General features: G+C 42.2%; 1 protein-coding gene across 2 annotated transcripts; it reads right to left on the bottom strand.

The window, feature by feature from the left end:
* Positions 1–7,490: 7,490 nt before the first annotated feature.
* LOC135558410 (CMRF35-like molecule 5) lies at positions 7,491–13,952 on the bottom strand. Of its 2 annotated transcripts, none has more exons than XM_064992192.1 (10): positions 13,793–13,952; positions 12,288–12,511; positions 11,544–11,667; positions 10,973–11,054; positions 9,370–9,524; positions 8,867–8,938; positions 8,649–8,760; positions 8,467–8,558; positions 8,219–8,252; positions 7,491–7,891 (listed from the first exon to the last, which is right to left on the bottom strand). In XM_064992192.1, exons 1-10 carry the CDS (start codon positions 13,845–13,847, stop codon positions 7,780–7,782), a joined length of 1,062 nt encoding a protein of 353 aa, XP_064848264.1. In that variant the 5' UTR covers positions 13,848–13,952; the 3' UTR covers positions 7,491–7,779. The 2 variants fall into 2 exon arrangements, with proteins under 2 accessions (XP_064848264.1, XP_064848265.1); XM_064992193.1 differs by having other exon boundaries at positions 7,802–7,891; positions 8,181–8,252.
* Positions 13,953–15,926: the final 1,974 nt, after the last annotated feature.

The raw sequence follows: 15,926 nt of genomic DNA on the forward strand, positions 1-15,926 counted from the left end.
ATTGTATACCTTGTGCTGGGGACAAAAGGCCACTTTAAAATGCTATGGTGGCATATGAAACGATGCGTCACCATATCAGAAGGTCCAGCAGGTCAGGGGTCATTTGTGGGGTAATTTGGTCATTGTTCTTATTGAACGGTACAGCCTTGTCTGTAGAGCAGGGGTGTCAAACTCATTCCATAGAGGGCCTAGTGTCTGCTGGGTTTTCCTTCTAATTTAAGACCTAGACAACCAGGTTAGTGGACTTTCTTACTAATTAGTGCCCTTCATTCACCAATCAAGTACAAAGGAGGAGTGTGAACCCTGCAAATACTCAGACCTCCATGGAACAAGTTTGACGACGCCTATCGAGTATGCTCCCATGACATGGGATGTCAGCCTGCAACCCTACACGGTGACGCCCACATATTACAATTCCAAAAGTTTACACAAATATTAGCGTCCATAGCTATCATTGCCTGACTTCACAGTCCAAAACGAATGCTCAATGTGCACAATAGGCTGAATAGTGAAGTGATTTCCCACAGTTAAAGGTCCGCAATAAGAGCTACGCCGCTAATATTTATCAACTCATCAGAATTGTAATCTGTTGGTGTCACTGAGTAGGTGGATACCCCCATATCATGGGTGCACACTTCATAGGTAAGGCTGTACATTGCAATATGAATGTTCAAATACACTCAATAAACTGAGGTGATTCTTCTCACAAGTCCTGCAGTAAGAGAGAGCCACACTGCTCATCCCTGCGACACACTGCATCCTTCTCCCACAAACTGCTGCACCCGCACTCTGCTTGTTGCTGTCAACAGATTTCCATGTATGTCCTCATAAACCATGTTTTAAACATGCCATTCATGTGTGATGTGATGAGTCCTCATAAACCATGTTTTAAACATGCCATTCATGTATGATGTGATGAGTCCTCATAAACCATGTTTTAAACATGCCATTCATGTATGATGTGATGAGTCCTCATAAACCATGTTTTAGACATGTTTGTGTGTATAACCTCAAATCTGTCTTCACCAACCTTATTTCTTGATATTCAATATTGGATTTTTGTCACGTTTTGGAACTCACACTTAACAAAAATATAATTCAACATGCAACAATTTAAAAGATTTTGCTGAGTTGCAGTACATATAAGAAAATTAGTCAATTTAAATAAATAAATTAGTCCCTAATCTATGGATTTCACATGACTGGGAATACACAAATGTATCTGTTGGTCACAGATATCTTAAAAATAAAGTAGGGTCGTGGATCGGAACCAGTCAGTATTTGGTGTGACCACAATTTGCCTCATGCAGCGCGACGCATCTCCTTCGCATAGAGTTGATCAGGCTGTTTATTGTAGCCTTTGGAATGTTGTCCCACTGTTCTTCAATGTCTGTGAGAAGTCACTGGATCACGCTGTCGTATGCGTCCATCTGTGGCATTGTGTTGTGTAACAAAACTGCACATCTTAGGGTGGCCCTTTATTGTCCCCAGCACAAGGTGCACCTGTGTAATGATCATGCTGTTTAATCAGCTTGCTGATATGCCACACCTGTCAGCTGGATGGATTATCTTGGAAAAGGAGAAGTAAACAAATGTGTACAAAACATTTGAAAGAAGTTTTTGTTTTATGGAACATTTCTGGGATACATTTTTTTGTATGGGTGGGGTGTAGCAACTCAATATTAGGAAGGTGTCAATGTTTTGTGCACTCAGTATGTATGTATTGATTTAAGACTTCTACTCAGACGACCTGTTTTCCTTCCTGCTCAAACAAGGGCATTCAGTTTCTGGGAAAATATACAAAAAGGACATGGCTGTAATTAATAACGGACTAACTTTTTAATTGTGACATTTTAGCAGCTGTGCACATATTGCAGGTGGGGAATAAGTAAATTGTCCATTAGTGTTCTTGAGCCTGTTGAGGGTTGGGAGACTACTGATCTCTCTTTAATCAAAACCTGATGTCGCTCTAAGTTTTGCCCCATGAAAGGCAGGGTGTATATGTATGGCTGATCATTGACATTTGGGTGCGCTAAGAAACATGAAGTAACTTGGAACATTCTACTTTCTTCCTGTCGATCCATTAAACAGGAAGTTCACTTTATAAATTTCAATTTTCGATTCAAAATGGTATGTTTTAGAAATCACCAGACACTTTTTTTTGCGATCTCCCTTGATCCGTAACTTCCAAACTTTATCTGCAAGGTTATATTCCATTATATGCGACCCATGCGGTTTCCCCCATCCAGTTGTTCTGCTACTCCACGTTGCCCGCACATGCTCACAGGGAATAGTATCGTAGGCTACACAGATGTATCGCTGGAGTCGCACAACATGGAAACTAATAATGTGAATGTAATACAATTTCAGGTGTACAACATTTTTAAAGAGCTGCATCACGACTGAGAGCATTGCTTTATGGGTGTTTTTGAAGCCTTGGTTCATGTTTTGCTGTGCCTCTACAACTGCTGAAAGAGGAGGTGTATTGATGATGGGATACGTTTCTCCAAAACAAGTGAGATCGCAAAAATTGTGGCTTGGCAGTTCGATGACATGTCATTTACATCTCAAATAGAGATTTGACACTTTTGTTTGTGTTGTCTGGATGTAACTGGACGTAGGGCTTTAAATGGGCTCACGCAGCATCTCTGAAGATACCATGCAGAGGTCAGCGCATACAATGTATACTTATCCTTGGGACGTACCTACAGTGAACCTAATCTTAGCCCTTACCCTAACCTTACCTTCCCTTAATCTTAACCCTTACCCTAACCTTACCTTCCCTTAATCTTAACCCTTACCCTAACCTTACCTTCCCTTAATCTTAACCCTTACCCTAACCTTACCTTCCCTTAATCTTAACCCTTACCCTAACCTTACCTTCCCTTAATCTTAACCCTTACCTTACCTTCCCTTAATCTTAACCCTTACCCTAACCTTACCTACCCTTAATCTTAACCCTTACCCTAACCTTACCTACCCTTAATCTTAACCCTTACCTTACCTTCCCTTAATCTTAACCCTTACCCTAACCTTACCTTCCCTTAATCTTAACCCTTACCCTAACCTTACCTTCCCTTAATCTTAACCCTTACCCTAACCTTACCTACCCTTAATCTTAACCCTTACCCTAACCTTACCTACCCTTAATCTTAACCCTTACCCTAACCTTACCTACCCCTAATCTTAGCCCTTACCCTAACCTTACCTACCCTTAATCTTAACCCTTACCCTAACCTTACCTACCCTTAATCTTAGCCCTTACCCTTACCTTACCTACCCTTAATCTTAACCTAACCTTACCTACCCCTAATCTTAACCCTTACCCTAACCTTACCTTCCCTTAATCTTAACCCTTACCCTAACCTTACCTACCCTTAATCTTAGCCCTTACCCTTACCTTACCTACCCTTAATCTTAACCTATAACCTAACCTTACCTACCCCTAATCTTAACCCTTACCCTAACCTTACCTACCCCTAATCTTAACCTAGCCTTACCTACCCTTAATCTTACCCCTTACCCTAATCTTACCTACCTCTAATCTTAACCCTTACCTACCGCTAATCTTAGCCCTTACCCTAACCTTACCTACCCCTAATTTTAACCTAACTTTACCTACCCTTAATCTTAGCCCTTACCCTAACCTTACCTTCCCTTAATCTTAACCCTTACCCTAACCTTACCTACCCTTAATCTTAGCCCTTACCCTTACCTTACCTACCCTTAATCTTAACCTATAACCTAACCTTACATACCCCTAATCTTAACCCTTACCCTAACCTTACTTACCCCTAATCTTAACCTAGCCTTACCTACCCTTAATCTTACCCCTTACCCTAATCTTACCTACCTCTAATCTTAACCCTTACCTACCGCTAATCTTAGCCCTTACCCTAACCTTACCTACCCCTAATTTTAACCTAACTTTACCTACCCTTAATCTTAACCCTTACCCTAATCATACCTACCCCTAATCTTAACCCTTACCTACCCCTACTCTTAGTCCTTACTTAACATATTTTTTTAAATTCTTGTTTGTGCAAAAGACGGTCCTCGCCTCCGTGACGTGGAAACTGATAAGTGGTTGAAGAGTGTGTCATCCTCTCCTCCTCAATATCCTCCTTTAGGTAAGGAAACAAGTGTACCCTACCACAGAAGAGTTTTGACATCTGCCACACCCCCTGTGAATCAGCTTTTGTTTTGTCAGGAGAAAAACCAGCACACGCTTTCTAAACAATATGCTACTTATTTTTGTATCTATGAAATGTCTTGCAAAAATAACTTACTTTGTTTTGTGCCCTTTACACTTATTTTGGGATCCACCCGTGTAAACGCCATTTGCCTACTGACACGCTAGTGGAGGAGGGCCGTCACGTTTCAAGCAAACGCGTTTCCATCCACAGTCACTCAACTCTCTCTATTCTCCTCTATGAACTTTGACCTTTTGAAAAATGATATATGGAAGAGAGGTGAGAATGGATTTTAAAAAAGCCCAAGTGTTTGACACAGGGGAGTTGACCCAGTAACTTTATGAACAGTACCTGAGCCTCTTCTGTCATCTCTAGACACAGTATGCAGTACTTGCTGTTATTCTTCCCGGTAGATTAAACCATAAATCAGGGGCTGCTTTATTGGAATCCAAAACAGCCAGCCAGCTAGCCAGCCAATTCTGCAACTCGGAGTCAAGACCACGAGATGTAACTGATTATCCCCCAGAGCAGTCAAACCACTTTTATATTTAAATGCAACAAAAAAAGACACAAAATAATAACAAGTTCTCTGCCTATTCAACCTTCGTGGGAAAATAAGTAGGGTCTTACAAGTTCCTTTCTGTACCAACCAGTCCAACCAGTATACTGAGAACCATAATAACTAGTTCCTTTCTGTACCAACCTGTCCAACCAGTATACTGAGAACCATAATAACTAGTTCCTTTCTGTACCAACCTGTCCAACCAGTATACGGAGAACCATAATAACTAGTTCCTTTCTGTACCAACCTGTCCAACCAGTATACTGAGAACCACAATAACTAGTTCCTTTCTGTACCAACCTGTCCAACCAGTATACGGAGAACCACAATAACTAGTTCCTTTCTGTACCAACCTGTCCAACCAGTATACTGAGAACCACAATAACTAGTTCCTTTCTGTACCAACCTGTCCAACCAGTATACTGAGAACCACAATAACTAGTTCCTTTCTGTACCAACCTGTCCAACCAGTATACGGAGAACCATAATAACTAGTTCCTTTCTGTACCAACCTGTCCAACCAGTATACTGAGAACCACAATAACTAGTTCCTTTCTGTACCAACCTGTCCAACCAGTATACTGAGAACCACAATAACTAGTTCCTTTCTGTACCAACCTGTCCAACCAGTATACGGAGAACCATAATAACTAGTTCCTTTCTGTACCAACCTGTCCAACCAGTATATGGAGAACCATAATAACTAGTTCCTTTCTGTACCAACCTGTCCAACCAGTATACGGAGAACCATAATAACTAGTTCCTTTCTGTACCAACCTGTCCAACCAGTATACTGAGAACCACAATAACTAGTTCCTTTCTGTACCAACCTGTCCAACCAGTATACGGAGAACCATAATAACTAGTTCCTTTCTGTACCAACCTGTCCAACCAGTATACGGAGAACCACAATAACTAGTTCCTTTCTGTACCAACCTGTCCAACCAGTATACGGAGAACCACAATAACTAGTTCCTTTCTGTACCAACCAGTCCAACCAGTATACGGAGAACCATAATAACTAGTTCCTTTCTGTACCAACCTGTCCAACCAGTATACTGAGAACCACAATAACTAGTTCCTTTCTGTACCAACCAGTCCAACCAGTATACTGAGAACCATAATAACTAGTTCCTTTCTGTACCAACCTGTCCAACCAGTAAACGGAGAACCATAATAACTAGTTCCTTTCTGTACCAACCTGTCCAACCAGTATACGGAGAACCATAATAACTAGTTCCTTTCTGTACCAACCTGTCCAACCAGTATACTGAGAACCACAATAACTAGTTCCTTTCTGTACCAACCAGTCCAACCAGTATACTGAGAACCATAATAACTAGTTCCTTTCTGTACCAACCTGTCCAACCAGTATACTGAGAACCATAATAACTAGTTCCTTTCTGTACCAACCTGTCCAACCAGTATACGGAGAACCATAATAACTAGTTCCTTTCTGTACCAACCTGTCCAACCAGTATACTGAGAACCACAATAACTAGTTCCTTTCTGTACCAACCTGTCCAACCAGTATACGGAGAACCACAATAACTAGTTCCTTTCTGTACCAACCTGTCCAACCAGTATACTGAGAACCACAATAACTAGTTCCTTTCTGTACCAACCTGTCCAACCAGTATACTGAGAACCACAATAACTAGTTCCTTTCTGTACCAACCTGTCCAACCAGTATACGGAGAACCATAATAACTAGTTCCTTTCTGTACCAACCTGTCCAACCAGTATACTGAGAACCACAATAACTAGTTCCTTTCTGTACCAACCTGTCCAACCAGTATACTGAGAACCACAATAACTAGTTCCTTTCTGTACCAACCTGTCCAACCAGTATACGGAGAACCATAATAACTAGTTCCTTTCTGTACCAACCTGTCCAACCAGTATATGGAGAACCATAATAACTAGTTCCTTTCTGTACCAACCTGTCCAACCAGTATACGGAGAACCATAATAACTAGTTCCTTTCTGTACCAACCTGTCCAACCAGTATACTGAGAACCACAATAACTAGTTCCTTTCTGTACCAACCTGTCCAACCAGTATACGGAGAACCATAATAACTAGTTCCTTTCTGTACCAACCTGTCCAACCAGTATACGGAGAACCACAATAACTAGTTCCTTTCTGTACCAACCTGTCCAACCAGTATACGGAGAACCACAATAACTAGTTCCTTTCTGTACCAACCAGTCCAACCAGTATACGGAGAACCATAATAACTAGTTCCTTTCTGTACCAACCTGTCCAACCAGTATACTGAGAACCACAATAACTAGTTCCTTTCTGTACCAACCAGTCCAACCAGTATACTGAGAACCACAATAACTAGTTCCTTTCTGTACCAACCTGTCCAACCAGTAAACGGAGAACCATAATAACTAGTTCCTTTCTGTACCAACCTGTCCAACCAGTATACGGAGAACCATAATAACTAGTTCCTTTCTGTACCAACCTGTCCAACCAGTATACTGAGAACCACAATAACTAGTTCCTTTCTGTACCAACCTGTCCAACCAGTATACGGAGAACCATAATAACTAGTTCCTTTCTGTACCAACCTGTCCAACCAGTATACGGAGAACCACAATAACTAGTTCCTTTCTGTACCAAACTGTCCAACCAGTATACGGAGAACCATAATAACTAGTTCCTTTCTGTACCAACCTGTCCAACCAGTATACTGAGAACCATAATAACTAGTTCCTTTCCTGTAATTCTTTCTTAAAATGTTTTTATAGAAAATGTAAATATGTAATACAAAACAAATAGTTGCAGTAGATTATATACACACTGATTTCAGTAAACATCATAACATTATTTAACATGTCAGGTAATGATCACAATAACTAACATTATTACCATTTGTGGTACTTAGCAGGTCTGTACCAAAGGGCAGCATCATACAGCATGGTACTGAACATATTGTTGGATAGATGGAATATTTAGAGGCAGCAACATGGCGTCCAGCTCTGAAGAAAGGTGGCCAGAGATTGAAGGTGGAAGTTAGAGGTCAGAGGTGACTGGAGGGTGGGCGGGGTCAGAAACCGTACACCTTCTGTGAGTCGGAGTTGAGGAAGACGACAGAGGTGTTCTGCCAGTCGTCACCTGGGGGGTCCTGGGGAGGGGAAGGGGGGGGGGGGTTCAGTCAGTCAACTCACAGGTGTTTAAAACAAGGGGACCAAGGGTGTATTCATTATGGAAACTGTTTACTGTTTAAGAAATAAACAGAAGCAAACGAAACGAGGAGGGACCTTGTACAATGGAAACTCATTTGCATTTTCTGTTTGGAGAAAATGGTCTATGTTGCAAAAAGTTTCGCAACAGACTAAACATTTTGCAACAGAATTGGTGCAATGAATACACCCCTTGTGTGTTGGATCAGCTGACAGTTGTAGTGGACTTACACTGACTCTGGATCAGCTGATAGTTGTAGTGGACTTACACTGAGTCTGGCTTCCAGCTCTGCCTGTCTTGTCCTGTGGATATGGTGAGGTTTAACTTAGGAGCAATATAATATGCTCATTCCAGTGTATACCAGCAGACAGCGTCATTGTAACTTGTAACGGGACACAATTCCATGAACTAGTTATGAATAAGGCCTGCATTTTGTTCACTAGAAACCTCCAATGTGATATCCATGTCATGCCTTCTGTGTGTTTATAAATCTACTATACCCAGGAGAGGACTCACTGTATTGGTCCAGTATCTTCCATGGCAGCAGCACCAGAACCATCAAGATGAACAAAATTCCACACACCATCAGAGGAAACTCCCATAGTGGCCTGCAACACACACACACACACACAGGGCTACCTATAGCTGTGGTAAGTTCTACCCATGGTTACCTATCCCTCCCTGGTCTGCAGTGTTACCTATGGTGGTCTGCTCCTTTAGCTACGTGTCTGGGAAGAGGAGACACAGACGGAGACGCAGAAACAGACTGAGGGCTTTCTTCTGGTGGGGACGTAACTGTAGGAGCAGGCGCTGCAGGACACACACACACACACACACACACACACACACACACAACAGGTTTCTTAATCCTGCTTGTTCTAACTCCTGATTCAGCCGATCATATCTAATCATATACCTGTTGTGGATGGAGGAGTGACCAGGATGTAGACAGCCACCTGTTGCTGTCCTGCAGCACACCAGTACCAGCCTGCACACACATGAGAATATTAATAACCGGTACCAACCTGCAGATACATTAGAATCTTACCATGGTAACAATAACCATTATCAGCCTGCAGATACATTAGAATATTACCATGGTAACAATAACCACCACCATTACCAGCAGATACATTAGAATATTACCATGGTAACAATAACCATTACCAGCCTGCAGATACATTTGAATATTACCATGGTAACAATAACCACCACCATTACCAGCAGATACATTAGAATATCACCATGGTAATAATAACCATTACCAGCCTGCAGATACATTAGAATATCACCATGGTAATAGCCACCACCATTACCAGCCTGCAGATACAGTATAATATATAGATAATTGTCTTCATCATCAAAATCCACATAACTGCACCATGGTATATTATTTATTATGAGTTATATTCTCCAGACCTGTATCTCTCCGGGCCAGTCCCTTCAGGGTGACAGTGAAAGCCTTGGTCAGGTCATCTCTGATCTCTACTGCCTGGTCTTCATACCGCCCTTCACCATCTGTCACCAGACAGGAGCTCCAGTCACCACTACGACACCAACGCTTCTCATGCTGCCTGACAACACACACACACACACACACACACACACACACACGTCACTACGACACCAGCAGTTCTCACTCTGCCTGACAACACACACACAGACCGACAGACACAGACCCACAATCCTACTGGCAACTGCACCAAAATCCCAGGCCTACTGTAGATGTACTCTCTCTGCCACAAGGCACATTGGGAGCAGGAGTTCTAATACTAGGGTATTCTATATACTGTATATCTACTGCTGTACATATCACTCTTAGTTTATCTACTGCTGTACATATCATTCTTAGTATATCTACTGCTGTACATATCATTCTTAGTATATCTACTGCTGTATATATCATTCTTAGTATATCTACTGCTGTTCATATCATTCTTAGTATATCTACTGCTGTATATATCATTCTTAGTATATCTACTGCTGTATATATCATTCTTAGTATATCTTGTGTAAATTCATCTGGTATATATACATATAGACTGCATCTTGATTACTGTTACAGTGCTATTTGGGTTAATTTGATTTGTTCTGACATTTCAGGATTTAAATGCTTTACTGTATTATTTGTGTACTTGTTTTACTTTTTACGGCGTTGTTAGAAGCTAGTAACATAAATGTTTCATTGCACCCGCTATAACATCTGCTAAACTGTGTGCACAATGAATTAATTTTGATTTGATTTGGTTATGTACTCTATAGAGCAGAACTCTCCAACCTTGTTCCTGGAGAGCTACCCTCCTGTCCGTTTCCACTCCAACCTTGTTCCTGGAGAGCTCCCTTCCTGTCCGTTTCCACTCCAACCTTGTTCCTGTAGAGCTAACTTCCTGTCCGTTTCCACTCCAACCTTGTTCCTGGAGAGCTAACTTCCTGTCCGTTTCCACTCCAACCTTGTTCCTGGAGAGCTAACTTCCTGTCCGTTTCCACTCCAACCTTGTTCCTGGAGAGCTAACTTCCTGTCCGTTTCCACTCCAACCTTGTTCCTGTAGAGCTAACTTCCTGTCCGTTTTAACTTCAACCTTGTTCCTGGAGAGCTACCTTCCTGTCCGTTTTAACTTCAACCTTGTTCCTGGAGAGCTAACTTCCTGTCCGTTTTAACTTCAACCTTGTTCCTGTAGAGCTACCTTCCTGTCCGTTTTAACTTCAACCTTGTTCCTGGAGAGCTCCCTTCCTGTCCGTTTCCACTCCAACCTTGTTCCTGTGGAGCTCCCTTCCTGTCCGTTTTCACTCCAACCTTGTTCCTGGAGAGCTAACTTCCTGTCCGTTTCCACTCCAACCTTGTTCCTGGAGAGCTCCCTTCCTGTCCGTTTTCACTCCACCCCCAGTTGTAACTAACCTGATTCAGCTTATAAATATTTGAATCAAGTGCGTTAGATGAGGGTTGGAGTGAAACCTACAGGACAGTAGCTCTCCAGGGACAGCAGTTCTCCAGCTCTGCTGCAGAGGTGATGTCAAGTCGTACCTGTATCCCTGGCTGTAGAGACACTGGACAGTGACGCTGGTCCCTTCCTCTCCACTCACCATGCTGTTCACCACAGACATACCTGTACAGCACCACCAGAACAACACTCTACGATTAACATGTAGTTTAGCCATACCAACTAACTACCACAGCATACTATAACAACCACCAGACCAGCACACCACTCCAATGCTTCAGATACCCGAGAAGGAGCAAACGAGTGGACACATTATGTGAATGGCTACATTCCATTTCTCTACCTAATTCTAAGTTCTATTCTATAAGTGTGCATTCGTTCACTCCCCCTCGTAGATTTATAAGGAATGGTGTAGTGTGATGGTGGAATATGGTGGACACTCCCGCCAGCTGTGCCTGCACCAATCTAATGCTTTTAAATGCATAAAGGGGGAGTGAATAAGATCAGAACACAGCCAATCAGAATACAGCCAATCAGAACACAGCCAATGAGTGCCAGTGGTTAGAATGGGGAGTGGGACTGTGACTCGGTGCGTGAACGAGTGCACAAATGAGTACACACTTCAGGGAGAAGGGGGGACTTGTGTCCTCTCACCTTGGATAACATTGATGTGAAGGGAGGCTGTGACATCAGCACTCCAGACTCCTCCCACCTCCACACCACACCAGTACCATCCAGAGTCCTCCTTCTGCAGCTCTGTCATTGTTACTGTGAACACCTGAGTATAAAATATAATATCATCATCAGCACCACCATCATGCTCACTGTGACAACATGAAAAATACACATCTATTAACCGTTTTATTATACTGCTGACTGGAGAATTCCAGTGTCAACATATAACAACATGCTGACCGGCAAATTCTACTAGACATCGTACTGACCGGCCAATTCTACTAGACATCGTACTGACCAGCCAATTCTACTAGACATCGTACTGACCAGCCAATTCTACTAAACATCATACTGACCAGCCAATTCTACTAGACATCGTACTGACCAGCCAATTCTACTAGACATCGTACTGACCAGCCAATTCTACTAGACATCGTACTGACCGGCAAATTCTACTAGACATCGTACTGACCGGCAAATTCTACTAGACATCGTACTGACCGGCCAATTCTACTAGACATCGTACTGACCAGCCAATTCTACTAGACATCGTACTGACCAGCCAATTCTACTAAACATCGTACTGACCAGACAATTCTACTAAACATCATACTGACCAGACAATTCTACTAGACATCGTACTGACCAGCCAATTCAACTAAATGTACAATGACGTATCTATCCTAATAGATATTAATAATAGAGACCATCTGATCCTCCCACCTGCTGTACCGGGTCATCAAACATGGCCACCTTGTCTTCTCCAGCTGCAGCTGGTCCCCGTGGGGCATCGCTGCGAACCAGACTGGTACAGAGGTCCTTTACACGGCCATGGCACCAGTACTTCACATAACTGGCGTATTGCGGCCCGTAATGGCATGGGATCATCACCGATCGACCTTCCAGAACCGACAGATCACCCACGGTGGTCACCCTACAGAGAGAGCCTACAGGCAGGAAGAGCAGTTCATTAACCCCTGACCCCTAACCCCTCTACAACTGCCAAATCACCCTACATAAAAACACTACAGGCAGGGAGCAGAGAAGTCATTAACCATGACATTAAGCCCTAACACATGTCTGTCATTGTGTATGTTATTAAAAGTAATGTTTCCTCTCTGGTACTGTTGATATTTAACCAGCAGCCCTAAACTGTCCTATCTATTAAAAAAGCAGGATACAGAATGTGACCCTGAATAGCATGCCTTCATAAGACACTTCAGGTTTCGTTTTTCTTGAAAATAGTTACTGTCACTTTCACATCCCTCAGTCCCCCCTCTCTCCTTCTCCTCTTCCTTTTCCCTTTTCTCCTCCTCCCTACTCCCTCTTCTGAGAGCGTGGAAAGAGGGGTCAAATGCGTGTCTCATGGTCAATGAGTGAGATTTGGCAGCTCTGCTCTTTTCCCCCTCCCCACTTTCCTCCACCCTTATCCCCTCTCCATCTCCCTCTGCCTTCTCTCTTCTCCTGCCCCTTCTCACTCTCCCTCCCCCTCTGCCTTCTCTCTTCTCCTTCCTCTTCTCCTGCCCCTTCTCACTCTCCCTCTCCATTGACTGAGATTTGAATATTCCGTTAGTTCCCTGAGATTATTTCCTAGAGTTTAGCTCTGCGGTCTAACACAGTCTTGCGGTGTGCAGACGAGCCAGGTTCAAACCCAGAAGGACACGCTTGCTTGAGGGCGTAATACAGTCTGGGACTTAGGACGGAGACAGGAGAATGTTGCTTTCTACTTCCACTGGCTGTCAGAGAATGCCATGAATTTGGACACTTGTGCCAGTGAAATGTTTGAAAACTGAAAAAAAAAATACAATATTGTGCAAGAAAACACAGAAAATCTAAACAATATGGCTTCACTTCAGCACTTTACTGATCATAACATCAAAATGCTCTAACAATGTGTTTTTATACAAGTAGAAATTAAAGAATGGTTTTTGGATGGTTTTCATATTCAACAATACAAAACATGAGCTTCTCAGCCATTTCAATTAGTTTGATCAATAACTAGCTACACTTTACTTCACTATATACATTATATCCTGAGGAGCAAATGTGTCTTTTACAGAGTTTAAAAAGTTAAGAGCATGTTTCCCCAGGCCCAGATTAAGCCTTCTCCGGGACTCCATAACCCTGTCCTTAGAGATTCTCCATCTGGAATGTTGCTAATCCAGGAGGAGGTGGAGCACCAGTTCATCTGAGTCTCAGGAGAAACCAGACCCGAGTTCAGTTCCTACCTGGCAGACGAGAGAGGAGGAGGAGGAAGGCGAAGAAGAGTAGAGGAGTCATCATGTTCCAGACTGTGACTATGTGAGTCTATGGCGCTGTGTGAAGTGGTTCATCAACAAAACCTGTTTCCTAAAACAACCCGTTCCCTAGCTTTCACTTCCTGCTGGTCACATGACCTACAGATGTTACAGATGTTTTGTTTAACCGTTTCAGTTCTCTGTTGTTTTAGTTCCTATCACCTCCAATGATGATTACTAATAAGCTATTTTATGTAGTGTTTCTTTATCATTACATGAAACATTTTGTTTTTCCTTTTTTGTTTTGCAACATGAAGCCCAAAATTGTACAATTGTATAATTTAATCTCGTTGAAGTCTCATACTTAGCATTTAAAATGCATCAAACATTGTTTTTTTTAATGCGTGGTTTTGCTGCACATAAGGAATTGGTGTGTGTTAGAGTTGTAGTGAGGCTCTATATGTCAACCCTGTTTCTACATGTCTGTCTGTCTGTCTGTCGCGCAGCTGCCCAGCTCACACCTACAGTGTCATTGCGCAAAACTGTACGCAAGCCGTCTACACATCCGTTCGATACATCCATCCTATGCACCACAGAACGCACTGCAACTGCCTCTGCAACGCAATGCTGCAAGACAAACGCAGCGTTCCATTGGAAAGGAATGGAGTTCCGGTGTAACAAAACGCAATGACACTGTCGGTGTTCGAGGTAAGTTCCAAAAACTCAAAGGCACAATCCCAAAAATGTCCCAATTATCTCTCCTTCCTTAAACCACCCACTGGTACCATTTCATCTATTTATTTTAGTTTGTCTTCAAGTGCAAAATGGAATATGTGTCAGATTAAAGAAAGTTATGAAAACAACAATAAACTTGAACACAAATGCTGCGCTGTATATCGACCAATCACAGTCATAGAAGAGTTGGTTCCATGGTTGGTGTTCAGGAGGATGTGTGTGTGTGTGTGTAAGAGGTCTACTTGGTGGGGCCTCGTCTGGTTGGTCTGTAGTGCTTGACGGAGCTTCAGCCAATGAAATACATGAAGATGAGATGGAGCACGGTGTGAGCAAATAGGAAGTTGGCCGAAGGTTCTCTCCGAGGAGACTGACAGGACATCTCCTTTGTTCTGATGGTTGATCTGGATACCCAGGCACACTGGAGAGAGGAGAGAACATAGTTTTGATTTGATTACAATTATTTTATTTAACTGTCATACACCAATTGGCGCCAAGCCCATATGGGCTTATTAGGCACTATTTCTTAAGTATGTGTGCACAAAACACAATAAGATTTGACAAATGAAATGCATAATTAATCATCATGGCAAGTACAGCTACCTTGTCACATTATACAAACAATGGTAATGGGTCACGATAATAATGATAAACTGCAGTGGGGGTGCCTATTTGTTTGTATATATAGTTCTTTCAGAAAGCATTCATTCCCCTAGACTTATTCCACATTTTGTTGTGTTACAACCTGAATTCAAAATGGATTCTATAGATATTTTTCCTCACCCATCTACACACAATACCCCATAATGACAAAGTGAAAACATGTTTTTAGATGTTTTTTTTGCAAATGTATTGAAAATGAAGTACAGAAATTTCACATTTACATGAGTATACACACACCCCTGAGTCAATACATGTTAGAATCACCTTTGGCAGCGATTACAGCTGTGAGTCTTTTGGGGCAAGTCTCTAACAGCTTTGCACACCTGGATTGTACAATATTTGCCCATTATTCTTGTTAAAAACTCTCTCAAGTTGATTGTTGGTCATTGCTAGACAGCCATTTTCAGGTCTTGCCATAGACTTTCAAGCCGATATAAGTTTAAACTGTAACAAGGCCACTCAGGAACATTTAATGACATCTTGGTAAGCAACTCCAGTGTAGATGTGGCCTTTGTTTTTTGGGTTATTGTTCCTGCTGAAAGGGGAATTTGTCTCTCAGTGTCTGTTGGAAAGCAGACTGAACAAGGTTTTACTCTAGGATTTTTGCCTTTGCTTATAGCTGTATTCCATTAATTTTTTCCCGATGACAAGCATTCACATAACATGATGCAGCCACCACCATGTTTGAAACTATGAAGAAAGGTACACAGAGATGTGTTGTGTTGGATTT

Source organism: Oncorhynchus masou, chromosome 17, assembly GCF_036934945.1.
Source record: "Oncorhynchus masou masou isolate Uvic2021 chromosome 17, UVic_Omas_1.1, whole genome shotgun sequence".
NCBI classification, from domain to species: Eukaryota; Metazoa; Chordata; class Actinopteri; order Salmoniformes; family Salmonidae; genus Oncorhynchus; species Oncorhynchus masou.

Coding starts and splice junctions, on each gene's coding strand:
- LOC135558410 (XM_064992192.1), bottom strand. CDS start 13,847: ATGATGACTCCTCTACTCTTCTTCGCCTTCCTCCTCCTCCTCTCTCGT. Junction 11,668..12,287: donor TTGATGACCCGGTACAGCAG/GTGGGAGGATCA, acceptor TTTTATACTCAG/GTGTTCACAGTAACAATGAC. Junction 8,253..8,466: donor GAAGATACTGGACCAATACA/GTGAGTCCTCTC, acceptor CCATATCCACAG/GACAAGACAGGCAGAGCTGG.